The 20,641-nt window shown below is 36.6% G+C and overlaps 1 protein-coding gene across 1 annotated transcript; it reads right to left on the bottom strand.

The window, feature by feature from the left end:
* Nucleotides 1-1,500: 1,500 nt before the first annotated feature.
* On the bottom strand, nucleotides 1,501-3,369 carry MYF6 (myogenic factor 6). Its single transcript, XM_006923786.1, has 3 exons — nucleotides 2,761-3,369; nucleotides 2,383-2,473; nucleotides 1,501-2,137 (listed from the first exon to the last, which is right to left on the bottom strand). The coding sequence occupies exons 1-3, from the start codon at nucleotides 3,277-3,279 to the stop codon at nucleotides 2,019-2,021; spliced, it is 729 nt and encodes a 242-aa protein (XP_006923848.1). The 5' UTR covers nucleotides 3,280-3,369; the 3' UTR covers nucleotides 1,501-2,018.
* Nucleotides 3,370-20,641: the final 17,272 nt, after the last annotated feature.

Below are 20,641 nucleotides of genomic sequence, written 5' to 3'. Positions count from 1 at the left end.
GGGTTATCTCAGTGAATTTTGACAACCCCAGGAGTTAAGCACTATTATTGTTGTCCCCATTATTTTATAAATGAGAAAACAGGAGAGCAGCAGTTACAGCCCAAGGCTACTCAGTAGCAACCTGCATTTAGTCTAGTGTCCATGAGCTTCAGCAGTTTGCATTCACTAACATTCCCACCTGCTTTTCTCAAGTCCTTGAAAGGATTATATATCAATGTCAGTTTCCGCTGTTAAACTTTCTACATTTTAAAACTATTTTAGGTGAAATTAGAATTATCCAGATGCTCAGAAAACAGTACTTAACTATTACCTGGAGGAAGAGGCCTTTTGAAATGGAAAGCAGGCAAGATACTGCTCTGTGCCTGCAAGGGGCGCTGTCTGAGGCCGGATATGAAACTCCAGTGGCCTGCAACAGGAAGGTCCAGACAAGAGTGTTACGAAGCAAGGTTGGGCTGGGAAATACTGAGTTCGATTTGATTTTCACATTTGTGAACTAAGGACTAGCTGTGGGGAAAAACATGGAAAGTAGAAACGTGTGTGGGGTGGGAGAGAAGGAGTCAAATGGAAGGTACCATTTATGAATGTAAGAGAAGTAGCAATTCTAAAAAACTGGCTTGCCCCTCTCCTCTGCTTCACTTCCCACTGAGATTCTTGGTGGTCGTTTCTTCCTGAGGTTACAGGATAAACAAACCTGGCACACGTTGTAAAATCCTCACCAGTGAAGAGCTCCTAGGGCTTCAAGCCTCTCTGGGGCTTTGCTATTTGGCCCAGCTAAGAGGTTTCATGTGTGTTGTTGTTGTCCTTTGCCCTCAACTATTTAACCCTTCCCTCTCTTGCAGCAACCCTTCCTTCAAAAAAAAACCCACCCAACCTCAGGAGACAGATTGTCCCCTTCTTTTATCTTTCTATTTGGAAAACTGGTCCAGGCCGCACGAGGCCTTGAGGATATTCCAGTCTTCTAGCCACCAGTCTAGTTCAAGAAAACTGGGGAGCAGGCCAGAGACCTGGCTGGGAAGCCCATACAGCCCCTGGGGACTCTAGAAGAATGCTTCTTCAGGAAGAGCCTGGAAAGTCAAAGAGGGAAAGTAATGTGGGCTAAATTAGCTGAAGATCTTTTAGAAAATAAGCAGAGTTTTTGTGTGGCAATTTCTTGCAATGAGATTTTACTGGACTGAAAATTCGTTAACTTGGGGTAAGCAGATCTCACCCAGAGCTCTGGTATAGGGCAGTTAAAACAGAAAGTATGATGATAAAAAGGAATAGGACAGTTTCCTCCTGGAACATTCTTCACTTATAACAAGTGTGAAGCTTACCTGAGATAGTAAAGTGAAGTTTCATTCAGACATAGGAAAACCCATTTTCCCCCCTTTAAATCAGCCTTTAAAAGAATACCCAAATAAATGGGCTTGTGTGGTGTCGAAATTAAAATATGGCTCTCTTTATTTATGTACATATGTCTAAGATTTTTTAGCTGAATCAAAATAGGAGCAACTTTGTTCATATAGAAACTTATTTTTTAATGTAACAATACCAGGATCCTCTCACATTTTATATACAGTACATCACTCTACATTTAAAATATATTTCTTAAGTTTAGATATAAAATGAAAGTACTAAGGTTATTTACAAAAATACATTAAATACCACTAACATTTAAATGCAACGCTCCCACTTTGCTTTAGACAGGAATGAACTTCTGAACACGGGGCACAAAAGAATCACCGTAATAAAAGTAAATAAATTACAAAATCAACCAAACAAAAACAAAGTAAGGCTGTTAGATCTAAGCCACTCGCTTTTCCAAAAATAAAAGCCCGAAGCTGAAAGGCTTTTTAATCTGAGCGTGCACAACAGTTTCGGAGAAGTTTCTTCGTGAACGTATCTCCCTCCTTTTCATAAACTCCTGGGTCTGAGTTCCTAAATATTCATGTAATGTGACCTAATCTAAAGGATTAGGCAAAGGAGGGAGGATGAGATCTTCCTGATGCATGGAGCACATCCCAAACACCAGCTCCAAGTTACTTCTCCACCACCTCTTCCACGCAGGGGAGTTTCCGTTCCTCCGAGGAAATACTGTCCACGATGGAAGAAAGGCACCGAAGGCTACTCGAGGCCGATGAATCAATGCTTGCCCCTCCTAAGAGCAGAAAACACACATACACACACACAAACAGCACCCAAGGAAGGAAGAAGAGGCAGTTCCGCTCCCTGCTCCAGGCCTCTTAGGCAGCGCAGGAGCACGGGGTCCCCGCGCTCAAGGAGCGCACTTTTCCCAGGTCGCGTCTCTGCTCTCGCTCCGAGCCTTTTCTTCTCGGAGCGAGCACCCCAACCCCCTCCCAGGGTGTTCCCTAGCACAGCCCAGTGCCCTTTCTTTTATTTTACCTTCCTTGGCAGTTATCAAGAGCCCCCTGGAATGATCCGAAACACTTGGCCACTGAGAGCTGCAGGTGCGCAGGAAATCCGCACCCTCAAGCTGGAGGAAAACCAAGGAAGCAGTAGATTAGGAAAGAAACATCGGTTCCGGGGGTGGGGGTGCCTTTGTGGGGGTGCCTCCCCTGCTTCCTCGGGTCGGGTGCGCATTTCCTGCCTATTGCAGACACCCCGTGTTCCCGGGTCACTGGGGGTTCACTAGAGAGGGAGCGGGAGGGACGGGCGATGAAGGGGGACGGGAAAGGAGATCGACCAGCTGGATATTAAGGCCCCAAGGAAAGCGTCTAATCAGCCTTTGCATTCCCCTGCTCGGGCGGCATCTGGGCTTACATTCTCTTGCTTGGGTCTGTAGCTGAAGGGGTCCACCCCTAGCTCCTGCATTTTCTCCTGCTGATCCAGCCGGTGCAGCAGGTCCTGCAGCCGCTCAATGTAGCTGATCGCGCTCCGCAGAATCTCCACCTTGGGCAGCCTCTGGTTGGGGTTGGCCACAGTTCGCCGCTTCAGTGCCTCGAAGGCCTCGTTGATTTTCTTTAGTCGCCGCCTCTCGCGCAGGGTGGCGGCTTTCCGTCTGTCCGTGGGGGCAGATTTTCTCTTGCATGTCTTGCAAGCCCAGATCAGACATTGGCCAGGACAGTGGGGAGGCTGTAGGCCTGGGGGCGCCAGGACATGTTCTTCTCCGCTGCTGTCGCTCCCAGCTTCCGGGGGCATTTGGTCCTGGCAGGGTGATAGGGTACCATCACTCCCTGGATACAAAGGAGAGCCTTCTGCCACTTCTAATGGCTGCAGGGTAACATTTTCCCCGTCTAAGTAGAAGAAATAGGAGCCAGTTTCAAAAAGGTCCATCATCATGTTCTCCTCTTTGGCCTCTGACTCGGTCTGAACTGGGTGATGGACTCAAAAACCAGAGGTACCACCCAGATGGCATTTAATTAGCGCAGTGACATAAGTCGCCCCAGATTTATATATAGTAGCTCCTGAAACTCAATCCAACTTTTAGCTGTCATGGAGCATCAGTCTCCCAATGTGATTACAGTTAGTGCTCTGTAGAACATCTAGTTTGAAAAAAAAAAACAAAAAACCTGAGAAGTGTCACCCCAAGAATGATGTGACAATCTGTATGCAGAACTGGTTAAAACAAAATACACAGAGAGAGTACTATAATTTAAACAAAGCATTGAATGCTTCCATTTGGGACAGTTTATATGCTAAACTGCTTACAAGGCAACTTCAAAACAACTGGGGATTAACACTGCCCCATTCCCCTCCCCCAGGCTCATCTGAATTCTAAGTATAGACCCACGATGAAAGATTTCAAAGGCAATAGCCATTGCTCCAAAATAGCCTGGTTAATATTTGCAGGGTGGTTCAGGTCTTTTCTCTCCTGTCTGTCAAAAAGATGCTATTCCTGTGATTAAAACCATTACAGTCCTTCAAAGGTTATACATGACTTTCAGGCTTCAGCCTCAGTAGCAGCAGGTAAATCTCTTTCCTCTCTCTTATAAGGCTGGAGCGGGAGGCTGGAGGGTGCTCAGATTCCTTCCTTGGCTATCTTTTTTTTTTTTTTTTTTTTAAGGGGGAAGAAGGCAACCAAAATCTGAATTCTGTACCTCTCCATGGTAGAGCAGTAGTACCTATGGGGTAAGGGGTGGAGCAGAGGATATGGATGCAATACATGTAATAACTTGTGCTGTAAATTAGTTTTAGTGGAAACAAGACTCACGCTAAAGCTAGTTGATATTTCAGGATGCATCCGTGGCCCCCAATCCAAGGTGCCTCTCTTATGGCTCCTGTTCTACACACTGTGTGCTCACAGTTTTTTCTTTCTTGTACTCGCTATCCATGGACTCCAAATCAGTTGTTTTATAGGATTCAGATGAGAAAGGTAACAACTGAGGCACAAGCAAAGAAATAGAATTTTTAATTTCAGCTTGCTCATGGTCCAATACGCACGAGTATAGTGATTGGGGAGACAGTATAATATAAGGATGAAGTACAGGGGCCCTCGATTCAAGGAACTTCCTTCAAGTCCTAGCTTAGTTCATTTCTATTTATGTGTGCATAGATAAGTGCGAGGTCTCGGTTTCTTCAGGATAATAGTGGTTGCCTTATAAAATTATGGTGTGGATTCAATCAAATGATATCATGCATTAACTTTAAAGCATTAAATTTATATTAACTGCTTGATGAACATCAGTGAATAAAGAGCTATGTCAGAGCTAAGACCATTTCTTATGAAGGAAAAAAAAGCACAGTTGTTGCAGTGGGTTTTCTCTTTTCTTGTTATTGTAGTTATTTCCTTTCTTTTCCTTTTTCTTTGTTCTTATCTTTTTTTCCCCCTTCCCTCCATTTCTCTTCTCTTCCTTTCCCTTCTCCTTCCTAGAGCTCTGGAAGGACTCCTTCCACCTACAAATGGCCTTTAGGATGGCAGTCAACTTTAGTTTTGGCCTTTATAGTCAGTGCCTGAAAAACTAGATGGAAACTAAAGGTCTTCTTATTCTATGCCCAAGCAATGATAATTATAGGTTATGATCAATATGACTTAATTTTTTTTTTTTTTTTAGTGAATAGAGTGAAGACAATGCAAGGAATCAATGGTCAAACAATGTAGGAACTAGCTACTTTTTTGAGTCAAGTCACTTATTCCAGAAGTTAAGTCTTTGTAGTCTCCTTCTGTTGAGCCATAGATTTAGGGTGTTAAGTTTGAATGTTGGGCTACTTTTATGTTTTGTTTTGTTTTTTGTTTTTATTGTACAACTGAATAATTCCTTATCAAGTTTAAGAACCATTTTTAGGTTTTTGAAAAAATAGAAAGCACAGGGAAGAATAAGAAGGCAAAGCTTCTTTTGTGATATTTTCTTCTATTTCTACCAGTTTCTTGGTTGCTATAATGTCAGCAGTTAAGACTGCTCCAACAACGCAAGGTATAGTTTAACATCCATTATGGAAAATGACCCAGTGCTCTATGCTGCCTCTTAATGTAAACAATTGAAAAAGTCATTTTTAATTGGTAAAATTATATAGCATTATTGCAAAGATTACTAAGATAACAATAATTGAAATTTATTAAAAAAATTTTTTTTGGTACCTACTAAGTGCCAGATAGTGTGTGCTAATGAAAAAGCAGTGAAAATTGATTTCTTTTCTTGTGGAGTTTGAAACTAGAAGGGTGAGTGAAATTGACTAAAAGATAAAAAATGGGAGATGTGGCTCGAATTGGGGTGCGGGTGGCTTAGATTACAATTGTTTTGGGCCTGTGAGGACTTAGTTAACCTTAATATCTCAAATTCTCAGTTTTTTAACCCATAAAATTGATAAAATAACAAGACATTATACTTTCAACGGTCATGATGATGTTTTAAAAAATGTGAAATCATTTAAAAAATGTTGATACTCTATAAAACTATTGTTATTACTAGTTATTATTAGTTGTTACTAAGGAATTGTGCTGCTTGGATAATAGAAGTTACATTTAAGGTCGATGGTACCATTCTTTGACTCACCACTGATTTCAAGAGATATCCGGTAGATGCGAAAGAGTCTGCACATCACGAACTGCAAAAGAATATATTTTTTCCCTTTTATTTTTCCCAATTCAAGTGTTACCACTAAAGCAATAGTGAGTTCAAAATGGAGAAGATTCTAGAAAAGAGAAGAAAAAACTTTGGGGTGCTGATTACGAGCAACCTCCTAGAAAGATGTGGCATTTCTTTGTGTGAATTCAACCTTCATGATTGAGTTGCCATTCCTTATTAAATTACAAAGCCCCTTTCCCGACATTCTGTAGAACTCAAGCCAGTAAAATTATGTTGATCACCTTGGTTTAAACAGACTTTTCTCTGTTTTGTTGTTGTTTTTCAGAGTGGGGGTGGGAAGAGAGAAAAAGGAAATGCCAGCTTGGGAAATAAGCATCCTTTATTAGATTAGGTAATGGGAAAATATGCAATGATTCCAAACAACACACTAGCTAGCTCCTGGAACTCAAACTGTTTGCAAAATATGAGATGCCTGTAATTGCAATTCCATTATTTTTCAGTGGAACTTGGGAGACACAGACCTTGACAAGTGCTCAAAACAGGTTTATGCAAACTGAAATCCTCCAGGCTATAAATAGTTCAAATACATTTTAAAAACTACATAAAAAGTAATTAATAGTAAGAGAATAATAATATTAAGTATCGATAAATCATTTCAGGGACCTAGACCTTATTCCTAACAAAATCCAAAACTAGGTTAATGATAGAATTGAAAGTTTTCAAATAATTTGTCACCCTATTATTCTTACTTCATGCTTAGTTATTTATAAATGCATTTCCTTCCCATCATCTCCACACAAGCTTGAATATGTCCAGCTCTTCTTTCCGTGAAAAGGATTATGGCTAGTTTAGTCAGTGGTGGATTTTAGCTCTGAGCCTTTAAGAAAGTGGTGTATGTGGTGGAAAAAAAAAACATCTTTGGAGTAAGATAGAAACTACGTTCTAGCCATTTTTAATTATATGTTCCAAACCTCAGTTTTATAAGAGATCAAATGGCATATATAATATATACATCTCAGGCTTGTTACCATAAAATGAAATAATACATGTTGAGTCCATGATGTGTAATAACTCAACAAATGTTAATTTCCATCCTTCCCCTACTCAATTCATGAAGTGTCTCATTGAACTAGCCATAGTGAATTAATTGAAAAACTTAGATTTGGTGAAATAGATGTTTAAGAGAAATTTAGGGATTTGTTTGTGTTAATGGTATAGTGGAAGTGAAACTATTAAAACTAGTGACTTTGATAATAGTCATTTATTTATCTATACCCTCGACAAATTTCCAGTTTACTGGGGGACAGACACTAAATAAACAATCACACAAATAAATAACTGAGCTAGGAACTTTGGAGGAAAGGAATGTGGTTCTATACAAGTGTAACAATGAATGGGAAGCTTGAGAAAGGATGGTTTGGGGACAGAAGTTCTTGAGATGTTGGGTTGGTATTTATTTCTAGGGAGCAAAGTTGAAGCTTTTTAGCAAACCTGTGGATTGGGACAATGATGACAGAAGGAGAAATCTCAAGAAAAAACAAATTACAAATGAGGGATTGTCAGAAATTGGCAGAGATTTTTATGGGTTATATCTAAGGATATGACTACATCGTTGCATAGCTGGATTCAAAGAAAGTAATTTCAGTTATAGCTGAGAAAGTAGAACTGAAGACAAGGCAGATAATGATATGTTTTCAGCAGTGAAAAGAGAAAGAGAGAAAAAGGGGTAGAGGAAAGGAGAGGAGAAAAAGAGAATGAGCAGCATTTAATTCAGCCTGTAGGAATCAACTAGCAAGGCCAGTAAGTGGTCCTAAAGAACAGAAGGTGATGGAAGGGCCCGCTGACCCAAAGGGAAAATTCAGAAGAGTCAGATTAAATGCTCCAAACTTGTGGCAGCTAAATGAGTAACATGAGCCTGTGCACCTGTAACTTACCTAATCTGCAGACAGTATGTGCCCAGAGATTCCCAAACACTGTGGCAAAAATAGTTTTGCACTTAGACTTACAGAACATTTGAGTCACTTCAGAGGACATGGGGGAGGGGCACAAGCCAAGCAGAAATAAAGGAAAGATTCTAAAGGCAAATCCTTTGCAATCTCCAGATGGTGGCAGTGAGAAGTTATGCAGAGAAATGGGGCCAGACTGGTACTGGGGAGGTCTTTGGTTTCGAGGCCCGCTGGGAGCAGCCCTTTTAAAACAACTCCAAAGAAATGAGTCTCTGACAAGCAAAGGAGAAACCAGGGAGGCTGCTCTTTGGATCTTTCAAGAAATATATTTTTTACTCTTTGCTCTAATCTACAATTCCCTTCTATTAGGGAGTAGAACATGACTTCCACAGGAAAAAAAAAAGTGTGTTCACTTTATGTACTAGCCTAAAGATGCTATTTAAGGAGGCTGCTGCTCATTTCTTATTTTCTAGACATAATTTCCAGGAAAAGAGACAATGAATGCTCCTCTACCTAAGAAACATTCATCCTGGTGCTAAAAAATGAAGTCCTCTTTGTAATTCCTAACTCTTACTTATTTTAAACTCAGATTTATGAAGTTTGAGAGTAAAATTTGTGAACTAGTAGACTCTTTCCAGGTTAAATATTGCTTCCTCATGGCTTACCAAATGGCATAGGTTTGCTTAGGACGGGTACGCAGGAGACCAATTTATGCACTAAAACTGACAAAATCCCAGGAAAATCAGAATGAGTTTGTCATCTTCCCAGAAAATCAGGAAAGATGCTTACGAATATCTATTCACAAATAAGGACAGTGAACAGGGTATAGGACATATAAAGTAGACTTTTTTCTTTAAAAAATATTACAGTGATTATAAATGCAGGGTTTGATACTATATCCAAGTTCTAGGCCCAGCTCTGCCGTTTGCTAATATTTGATCTTGGTCAAGTTACATAATTTCTCTAAGTCTCAATTAACTAGTGCATAAAGTATAAATAGTATTACTTCATAAATTTGTTTTAGAGATTAAAAGAATGTCAATGATATACTTAATAAACAGTATCGAGCACATAGTAAATACTCTATATAAATTAGTATTATATTACTTAAATTTTGATTGAAGAAAAGAAAAAAATTATCCATCTACATGTTACCTCAATTAATCATCTCTGCTTGTTTCTTGTTTTCTATTAGAATAAAAATGTTATATAATGTATATTGCATAATGTAAATTTTATATTACATGATTTAAAAATATAAATATAATAAATATTATATTGGTATTGCTTGTCACTCAAAATATTACATAAACATTTTTCCATGCTACATACAACTAATGTTTAAAATGTCCAAGATATATTAAATGATTTTTTTCATGATGTTTACATTTTTTAAAAACTAAATGACTCGTGATAGTCAGAGGCTCCAAATTATAGTAATGTCTGGCTTTACTAGCTTGCTAAGCTAAACAGATGTCTCTAGTATAGAATGGTTAGCCAGGTATTTTGTTACTGCCCTCCAACTGGCTGGTTATGACATATTGTCTAAAATAGTTGGTGCTTTAATGCCTATGTCAGAGCCTACTGTGACAAATAGTCACCACTGTACAAACACATTTATTCCATAAAGTTTTTCTACAGGTTTAGGGGAACAAAAGTTGTTTAATCAGACATACACACACATTTCACATTTTTTCAGAAGCTCAGACAATACATGTTAGTTTTGAGAATATTAAGTGATAGAAAAATACCAAAAGTTATAATATATATAAATTGCATATAATCTGGAGCTTTTTAAGTGTATGCATTACATATTCAGTATGTCACTAGTCACATAAAAATTAACCATATTAAAATTTATCGTCCCTGATTTTATGACCTGGGCTAAATGTTGTGATTGGTAAAGACTGGCTTTGTAATTTCACAATATAAGTATAATCTTATAAGATTATAAGTTAAATCACTAAATCATTTAAATAGATAAACTATCATGACATTTAAGATGTCTGACAATAAATTCAAGAATTGGTGCTTATAGAGTATAGAAATATATATATATAAATGTCTTATTTTGTAAAGTTGTAGCCATTATTTAGCCATAATTTAACTCTGAAAAAAAAATAATTAGCACTTGTATTGAAGTATTTTAAATGAATGATCTCATTGCATCTTCACAATGTTTTACCAAGTATGTTATATAATTATCTTCATTTTAAAGAGCGAGAAACAAAGCAAGGAGAAATTAATTTACTTGCCCAAGGTCACATGCTTATAAACTAAATCCTGGCTCCTATAGCAGTGATTTATATAATCAAAAAGTTCTTATTCTGAGCCTTCTTTTAGTGACCAATAGAAGAATAGTCTTCAGTGAAAAAAAAGTCTAGGGCAAACTAATTTAGAGGATCTTTGAATGTTTATTTGCCCATCTGCAGGATAACTTATATCATTTGACTAGAATGGCCAAAAGAGGCACTGTTGACACCTACTGGGTGAGATTTGGACCTGTATTCTGTCCTATTGGGAAATAATGATCCAATAGTATTTTCCACGTATGCTACCATGTATAGGCAGCCTGTCCCAGAAGTCACAAAACTGATGCTCTAATAAAAATGCCCAAAACCCATGGTCTATTTCAATATTTAAGAATATACAATAAGAAGCAAAGGGGAAAAGATGGAGTAGTTTATCATACTTAGAATGAGTAAAAGTGGGATATAGAGACCATGCCATTTAAATCTTAAGTTACACAATGCTCATATGTCCTATATCCTTCCCCTTCAGTCTGCCCCACAACGGTAGTTAACAATTCCTAGAATTGAGGGATAGCAGCATATAGAAGGTGTTTGGAACCAATACTCAAATGCTCTATATACCTAGTAAAAAACTACATGTTATGTGCCATTGAGTTGGCTCTGCCTCTTGAAGACTCTATGAGTGAGCGATGTCCACAGTGTTCTGTCCTCAACAGCCCTTCTTGGCTCTCGCACACTCATGCCTGTGGCTTCTTTTATGGACTCAAGCTATCTCCTATTTGTCATCCTCTATTTCTACTGTCTTCTCTTTCTCCCAGAATTATTATCTTTTCTAAGAACATTGCCTTCTCATGATGTTCCCAAAGTAGGATATCTCCAGTTTTGTCATTTTTATCTCCAAGCTTCATTTGCTCTAGGACCCACTTGCGTTTCTCTTTTGTGGTCCCAGGTATCTGTAGAGCTCTCCTCCAACACTCTATTCCAAATGAATGATTATTTTTTTCCTCTCAGCCTTCTTCACTGTCTAACTTTCACATCCATACATAGTAATTGGGAATATGAGGATGTGGATGATCTTAGCTTTGGTGTCTAATGAGACATCTTTGCTCAAAAGCTGTATAGCTCACTTATAATCTGTCGGGCAGCATGGCTTTAATTTGTGTGGCCCAGAAAGGATTTTACCAATGAGTGGTCATTGTAAGACCGCCTTACTTTTGGGGGTCTCCAATGTATTTGATGATTTGATGCTTAATTGGCCCTCCACCCCTTTCTGTGTTGACAGGCACCAGCTATACCTACCTTGTCTATGTCTAACAAATGGTTTTCCAAACCATTTGCTTTTAGTTTCAGCTATTCTCTATGTTTTCTATTCTCTATGATAGAAATAAATATTCTTAAATAACAGAAAATGTATATTCTTTACATGCTTGTCAATTAGAACTGCTATTTCTTGATGTTTTTAGTTTTTTATCTAATTTCTTTGAATTCTTTAATATATTTCTGTCTTTATAAAAGTTTAATTTCCTCTACTTTCTATTTGCCTCTGCCAAGCCCTTGTTTTTTGCTTATTTTTGAAAGTTGCTATTTTATCTATTTATAGTCCCCAACCTCAAACCTATATACCACATGTAGTTTACGTGCTTGCTGGAGAGAAAGTATCACTACAATTCATCTTGAATTTTTAGATTTCATATTATGCTACACACATTGATATTGTTAATTATTTAGCAATAGATCCAAGTTTATTTCACCACTATATTTATTGTATTTAAAAAAAATTTTCAAAGTAACTTTTACTTTTAAAAATACATTCTTTCAAATTATTTTTTAATTAACAGACTTTTAAAAGAGCACTTTTATTGTCTGTCTATTATGATAAAGTTTATACATGAAATATGTATATGACTTTTACCATTATTTAATGGACATTTTAATACGAATATATATACACATACGCAATTACTGTATTATTTATTTATTTAGAAATTGTGATGAAGGGGAATTTAAATCTAAATTTCATGTTTTTCCCGAAATATATTTTTTTCGTTGTACAACACTGCAAAGCAGTTTATAGGTCCCAAAGAGGCAGGGCAGAAATTATTGTTATGAGTAGAGAAAAAAAAAATACCATGGTAAGTTAATATTTAATGGAAAAAAATAGGACTTACAATGGATCCAGAATAAATGGTTGGCTTTTTAAAAAAAAAAAAAAATTAATTAGTTTCAGGTATACAGTACATTGGTTAGACATCTATATTGTTAGTAAAATGATCCCCTCGGTTGCTCCCTTCCTCCCCTGACTCGCCACCTAGCCAATGTATTAATGCTAATTGCACTGCCTATGCCGTGCTCCCCATCCCCGTGACCATCTATCAGCCACTAATTTGTACTTCTTTAACCCTTTACCTCATTCTCCCAGCCCCCCAAACTCCTTTCCCCTCTGTCCGTCACCAAATTGTCCACTATACTTGTGCCTGTTTTTGATTAGTGTATTCTTTTTATTCCTTAGATTCCGCATATAAGTGAAATCATATAGTGTTTATCTTTCTCTGTCTGACTTAAATACTTTCTAGGTCCATCCAAGCAATATCTTTTTCCATTCCCTTCCTTTTCATATGTAGGGGTCTTGTTTTCTTATCCTTTCAGCCACTCTATCTTTTGGTTGGAGCACTTAATTCTTTTCCATTTAAGGTACTTATTGATAGGAATGTAGTTGTTACCATTCTTTATTCCTGTTTTTGATACATGTTTTTTCTTCTTAAAGAAGTCCCTCCAACATTTCCTGTAATACTGGCTTAGTGGTGATAAATTCATTTAGCTTATTTTCGTCTGGGAAACTCTTTATTTGTCTTTCAAGTCTAAATGATATCTTTGCTGGATAAATTATTCTTGGTTGTTTATCTTGGGTCTTTATTCTGTCGAATATTTTTTGCCAAGCCTTTCTGTCCTGCATAGTTTCTTTTGAGAAATCAGCTGCCAGTCTTATGGGTATTCCCTTATAAGTAATTATTTCTTTTTCTCTTGCTGCTTTTTCTCTTTCTCTGTATTTAATCTTTGTCATTTAAATTATGATGTGTCTTGGTGTGGGCCTCTTTGGATCCCTGATTTTTGGAATTCTCTGAGCTTCCTGGGGTTTTAGGTCCATTTCCTTCACAAGTTAGGAAAGTTTTCTATAATTATTTCTTCAAACAGCTGTTCAACATCTTGATTTTCTTCTGTTATGCCAATCAGACAAATATTTGAAGCCTTAATAATGTCTCATATTCTCCTTAAATTATTTTTCTAGTCTTGGCATCTTTTTTGTTGCCATTTTGATTGAGTTTCCTGATTGGCTTTCCTGTCCTCTATATAGGGCATTTGATCCTCTTCTTTATTCACTTTGTTTATTCCTTTGTTTATTCCATTTAATATACTTCTCATCTCAGATAATGTGTTCTCCATTTCAGACTAGTTCTCTTTTATAAATTCCATTTCCATTTTTATCTCTTTGTTGGAGTTCTCTACATTTCCCAAAAGTTCATTGAGTATCTTTATAACCAGTGTTTTGAACTCTGCATCTGGTAAATTACTTGACTCCATTATATCTGGATCTCTGTTCTGTCATATAGTTTCTGCTTCTTTGTCTTCCCATTTTGGCTGCCTTTGCATGTTTGTTTCCATGTACTAAGCAAAGCTCCTAAGTCTCTCGGTCTTATTAGTGTGGATTTGTGAACTAGGTGTCCAGCGACACAGTACTGAGAGGGGTTCAAATGCAGGCCAAATTTAGCCCAAGCCTCTACACCTGTGGACCACTTGTTAAGATTCAGCAAGCAATCCACAGATGCTGTGCTTGTAGTTGCCTCAAAAAGCCACACCAGAAACCAAGGGCAGCTGCCTCCACCAGTGTGAGTCACAGCAAGGAGCACCTGACTGGCTGAGGATACACCTGGATGTGGCTTGGGTTGGGCCGTGAGTTGAAGGATGTGGGGTTTCAGGGAATTCTCTGAGTGGAGCGACCTCTGTTATCCAGTTTGATGACCTCACGGCTATGGCAGTGCTGTGTCTGGTGCACTGGTCGTGGGGAGGGCTCAACAGAGAACAATGGATACCGCTGGCACTTCTGTACCGAGCAAATCTCACCTTGGCTTTAATTCCGATAATGTTTCCCTGTAAGTCCCTGGTAACCCCTGTGCGCAGCTGAATGGGCACTGGTGCTCAGAGCAAGCAGGTCCGTCACCGTGAAAATCCACTCACGGTCACAGCCCCTTTAAGAGGTGTCTGCCTCAGCCTCCGTCTCACTCAGCCGCTCAAGACCAGGCAGCCCCACGTCCTCACCCCATCCTACCTTCTGCCATTGCAGGATGCTTTCTTAGATTTCTCCCTAGTTGTATGGCTTGTTCATCCCAGGCAATTTTTCCTTGCTGCTGCTCCTTGTTTCCGTCACAACTTTGATTTGGTCGCCAGAGGGCTAAACAGATCCTCTATCATCTATACCATTTTTTTCTCCTTCTAAAGGTTGGCTTTTGATAGAGGAAAAGAATATTCCAGGTGGGATGACCTAAGGTACGACTCCCAGTGACCTAGAGCAAAATAAACCCAGGCATATAAAAATAGCATCTTGGGTAAAACAGTATCTGGATCTTAAAGTATCTTCATTGTTCTATATATACCAAACTCAGAATATGTCATGAGCTTTGAATTCTTCCTGAATAGAAATAGAAAAAAAATTTTTTTTTGAAATTCTCATGGTGGTGAGTGGTAGCTGGACTTATTGTGGTGATCACTTTGCAGTGTATACCATGCTGAATTATGTTGCACACTTTAAATTAATATAATGTTGTATGTAAATCATACTTCAATAAAAAGAAAAAAGAATACAAAATGAATAAATAAAAGAGCACTTTTAGGTTTACAGGAAAATTGAGCAAAAAGTTTAGAGAATTCTCATAAACTCTCTTAGTTCTTTCTCCACATCAAATGTTTTTAAAATTTCCTTTTATTCATATTCTCTTTTTCTACCTGTTCCTTAATACTCCTTTATTTTGTGCAAAATTTTATGTTAAACTAGAAAGATCTATATATTACCCTTCTTCACAGAGTTTACAGTCTAATTAGATATATAAGATATACTTTCTGAAGCAGTTACGTAACAGTACGAATCAGTATACAGCAAAATTCCAAAATGAATAATGTAGGGAATATGGCATGAATGAAAGGTTATTTTAATGAATGGCATATCTCATAAAAAGGTAAGACCTAGAAAGATAGGTAGGATTTGGATAGGAGATGAGATGGCATGCTTCTTTTCGCTGTCTATGAAGGTTTGTAATGTTACATGTTGTGGATCGAAAGTAGGAGAGCCTTTTCAAATTGGGCAGCACATATTTTGAGGGTAGCTCTTTTGAAATTATTGACAATCTAAATGCAAATGTGGCCAAAGAAGATAAAGAAAAAAATAATACAATACAAATACTGATCTTATCAATATCTACAAAAGAGCATGTGGAAAAAAGGCATTTCAGGATATTTTGGAAGAGCAATTTTGCTTTTTTAAAGTCTCCTAATATTTTCATGTGTTGAAACAAATTAAATTTTGATATAATTGTTTTGATATATTTGGTTTATTAATTGAAATTACATCAAAATTTAACAGATTATTTCATATAAGCCTTTAAAGAAAGCCTTTAAGAATTCCCTTTAATATAATGTCTTCCTAAAATAGAGAAGGAATACTCTTCAGATTTTGAATCAGTATTAATTATGCTTCAAGTCAGATACAATAATCATGAAGAAACTATTCGTTTACTTTTATTACTATTTATTTATTAGTTGACAGAATAGAGAAGATTTAGTTTTCAATGGGGTTGCTACTGGAAAAGGCTAGAACTTAAAACATTTTAGTTCCAAATATTTTTAAACTTACTCAGAAATAAGATAGTTTGGGCTTGAAAGAGTCTTTTATTTGTCAAATGGTGAGTGCACTTTGGTCCAAGAATTACATCGGCTGGGGGTAGAATTTCTTTCTAAATTCACGTCCAAGAAAATAGACTATCATATGCTATTGGAGATCAAGAAAATAAGGTGCTTACATAGCCCATACTAAAGCATTCTTTTCTCCTACATACAGACTAATGTGGACTATGACAAGCATGACTCCTATGATGGATATTTGGTAAAGTACGGCAGTCTTTTCATAAAAACAAGGGCTCTATTAATATGGTTTCCTCAACTCCACTTCTCACTTCCAAATCCTCTAGGAATTGACACCAACTGTCCAATTTGACACTTGTTCATTAATTTTCTTTCAGTAGAACTATTCTCTTCTCTCAGCTGTTGTAGCAATTTAATGTTTTACAAACTTTTCTAATATGGCTCTTTGTTGAACATTCTTTCTGTGTTTAGAAGACTATATAACACCAGAGCCCTAAAGTATGTCACAGAGTCATTAGTTCAGTTTGCCACATGTTTCATTACCCATTCTCACAGAAGGAAACCAGCTTGAGCTCTTAAGTGAAAGGAGCAAAACCAATTAGTTTTCTCTACCAAGACTTAACGGTCTTGATGGCAGTAAATCCGTGTGCTGACGTTTTCTTTCCTAACCTGCAACCATCCATGTACTTGACCGGAGTGGATCCAACAGGCCCTTAGTTATAAACTACTTACAGAAAAATCTTTTTTTACCCTTTCTCTGACTGGGAGGCATGTGTACGCATGCTCTGTGAGTGAGGTCATTTCACAGCCAAAACTGCAAGTACTAACAGATCCCAGAAAACAGTGAATGATTGTTGTATATCTCTCTGTAAAATATGGTCAACTTCGCTAATTTTTATTCACGATTGGGAAACCCTAGCATTTTGAGGATTAGATGCATAAAAATGGATAAAAGAATAGCTGTAGATGAGTATAATATTTGTTTTGTAGTAAATTTAACTTGGACCATGTAGTAGTATGACTTTTCCATGGCACAATAAGCTCTTGTCATCTGTGTCAGTTTTTGTTTTAGGTTAGTGAGAAACATCACATCACAAAGGAAGAATGGGAGTATCAAGGGTTGCTTTGCACTCTCCCAATCTGTTGTGCTGTTCCTGGAAATTTTCGTATTTGAGTTTGCCAAAAGGTGGCGAATTATTTCTGTGGCTGCTATGCTTAAAAATAATATAAGTGTAATAAGTAATAGTTGATTGGTTTTATATTCTACCATTTTATTCAGATCGATTAATGTGGTTTAGTCTTTTAGATTTTGTATTATGTTATGAAGTAATAGCAGTAAGAACATATGCTACTTTTTAAAATAAATAAGTAATTTCAAGATATTAATTCCTTAATGTTCTATGTATGATTCTAAGACAGCTAGACTTCTTATGTTCCCAACTTTATTTTTACTTCTTTGAGGATTTGGTATTTTATATAACTTTCTAGAACTCCCATAACAGAACATTTTCTTTAATCTTATCCATTTCAATTCACCAAAAAGCTTATTTTTTTCTGACTTTGAAGAAAATCCCAGTCTTCTCCATGGAATAAGTTATCTTTTGAAGATTAAAGTGATGATTAAAATCAGCTTTTGGATGTATGATAATACTATAATACTATTTTTTGGCAGTGGTGTGTTACTTAAGGAGTTTTATAAATACATTATCTTAGCAATAACTTCACCCACAGGAAAAAATGAAGCATGATCTTATAAGATCTTAGAAGATTAGTGTGAGATTTCCTGAGGGTGCAGTAATTTATCTCTACCTTCAGAAGTGAGCAGCGAGACTTTTCTGGGGCTCTTGGGCTCTTAACAGTCTAGAGTAAAGGCAAATAATGGAGAGAGTAAAGGCAAATAATGGGGGGAGAGGTAGGGAGGTAAAAAGGGAGAGAGGACAGAAGAAAAGAAAAGGCTAGAAGGGAAAAAGTAGGATTGCAAAATCACTCTGAATTCAAAATTGACCACTTTAAATCAACTCTTTAAAAATCACAATATTTCAAAAATAAAAGCATAATTTGGAATCATTTAAAATGCTTGTTGTTACTGGACTGAAACAAAACCTTAAGGTAGAGCACAGCTTTTTAAAGTTATGCTTCCTCGGAATAAAATTTGGTGTAAAAGCACAGTCACAGGAAGCTTGGAAGCACTCGCTGTCTTTTACAGGCTCCAACTTCAAAGTTCATGACTGGAAGGAAATACCCATAAGGAGACTATTTGCGGAGTAGGGATCATTGAACGATGCTCATTTTTCACAGCCGTCACTTTTTACATATCTTATATTAATGACAGTATCTGATTCTATGATTACTCATCTCCAAGCACTTTTCACATAGCCTTATAATGTTTATTTGTTCACATCACCCACTCTACAGGCAGGAACTATATAATCATCAGTGCTTGGAAGATGACCTGGTGGAAAACAAGGTACTATGTAATCTTTGCTGAGTGAATTAATGAGAATTAATACTTATTAATTTATTAATAATAATCTTAATGAGTTCATAAGAATTAATAATCCTCTTTACTGAGATAAAGTGGCATTTTTCTTTATTAGATACTTATTTCTATTTCTATTTTGAATTTGTATAAATTTATGGTACTTTGTTCAAAAGATGTCTTCTAAGTCAGTTCAAGATATACTGCTCATTTACTCTCTTTGAAAGTAGTTCTCTAATTTTTGTTTTGGTAGAAGTTTCTGGAAACTTTATGTGACAAGAAGCTCTCTACTCAAAAAAAAAAAACATTTTATAGTAAGACTTTTTGATTTTGTAGCTGAAATTGCTAAGCCTTAGATACTAAGTCTAAGTAATTAATTGCTAGGTCTGGCTGGCACGACAAAATTAGAGTACACCAATTTGAGTTCAGGCACTCATGCCATGTTTATAAGAAGAGAGTATGATCGTGTATTAGCTGCTCATTTTAAAACTGTTAATAGGTTACTCATTCTTGGTCGCCCAGCTCCTGAGCAATTGGGCTTTCTCGATGTTCCTGGCCTTCCTGTAAATGACAGTCACTATTTCACCCAGCTGGCCTCATGAGTGAGAACCTCAGGCCATGTGGTTATCTTACGCTTGGGCACTTGAAGCTAATCTGTGTTGCTTGCTACCCTTTTACCTCTTGAACCATGCTGGTCAGGCTTTCCTGGGTACCCGAAGGTTGTAAGAACAGTAGGAAACCCAGCACTGGAAACAGTAATTCTTAACTCCCCTCTTTGTATTTTTTGACTTTCTTCTTTATATAGTCTTGGCTTTATAGTCATAAAAATGTTTTTATTTACCTTATAATAACCTAATTTTGTAAAATAATTTTTAGTCCAGTAAATACTCATTTTAAAAAATGGTATCTTAAATGTTATATATGGGGTAGCCCATTTATCAGAGGACTTTGAAATGATCACAATAGCCTATATAAGGTGCTATTAAAATAATCAGACATCAATAAACTTCTTAGAAAAGAACCTGTAATAATAGAACACTCAGCAGAGCAGACCTTTCCTTTCAAATGACTTAATTTCATAGTGTTTTTTATAAGTTTTTTATAAGTTACATATAATTCAAGCTCAAACTTTGCAAGCATAATGGTCATACTTCTAAACAACATCATAAATTCGCCAATTATCTTATTAGGTATCTTCATGAAATCTTGATACATTTCTTTTGGTGACCATAATCAGAAAAAAAGAATAAAAAGCATTATTCTGGAAAGCTCAGTGGAAATTATTAATAATAGGTACTGGGATTATAGTTGATATAAATTTTATAAAGATTTTTCTGTAATTAAAATTTTCTGTAATAAGCATTTTATACTTTTATAATGAATAATAAAAGAAATATGATTTAAGAAAATAAAAGCAGGCACTTAGGCACAACTAGAACTAGTATAACTGGTAATTAAGACAGAATCTGATTATAGGACCAGGAAACAAGACCTGCACAAGATTTGCAGCAAAGTTCTCTTGATGCTGATCCAGGACTAGTGAAGGAATATACCCTAAATTTCCCTAGATAAGGACTAAATTTTCTTCAGAGTTTATAGTGAGGCTAAGCTTTCTGGTTAAATTGAATTACTTCTGATATACAGAGATGAGGTTTGTGGGAGTAGGGAACCACTTGGCTTTCTCCAAATTATAAGCAACTATTATCTGGGAAATTTAGTTATCTGAATAAGATCCTTCCTAACTATAATAAATTATGTTATATGCTATTTTAATTAAATTTATTGCACTGAGAAATAAGGTTACTTCAAGTAGCCTACTAGTCTAAACTTCAGGTTTTGATTTTGGGACATACATCTTTGAATTTTTATAAATCGTGGAGAAAATGTAAATGTCTCATCTTGAGATAGTAAGATCCACTGGGCATTAGAAGTTAGGTGAGTGACTTGAGTAAGTGAAATTATTTATCATCTTTAAAAGGAAACAAAGCCATGAAACACTAGGATTTATTCTCTCTAAAATTCATTTTGGTTTATGTTGAGGGGGTTAAACTTAAAATGATTTCATTTTTTGCTTAGCAGTCAATTTCCCTA

This window comes from Pteropus alecto, unplaced genomic scaffold (assembly GCF_000325575.1).
Source record: "Pteropus alecto unplaced genomic scaffold, ASM32557v1 scaffold76, whole genome shotgun sequence".
NCBI lineage: Eukaryota > Metazoa > Chordata > Mammalia > Chiroptera > Pteropodidae > Pteropus > Pteropus alecto.
Note: the sequence above shows the minus strand (reverse complement) of the source record. Positions and strands in the feature narration are given on the sequence as shown.

Coding starts and splice junctions, on each gene's coding strand:
- MYF6 (XM_006923786.1), bottom strand. CDS start 3,279: ATGATGATGGACCTTTTTGAAACTGGCTCCTATTTCTTCTACTTAGAC. Junction 2,474..2,760: donor ACAGACCCAAGCAAGAGAAT/GTAAGCCCAGAT, acceptor GTTTTCCTCCAG/CTTGAGGGTGCGGATTTCCT. Junction 2,138..2,382: donor CTTGATAACTGCCAAGGAAG/GTAAAATAAAAG, acceptor TTCTGCTCTTAG/GAGGGGCAAGCATTGATTCA.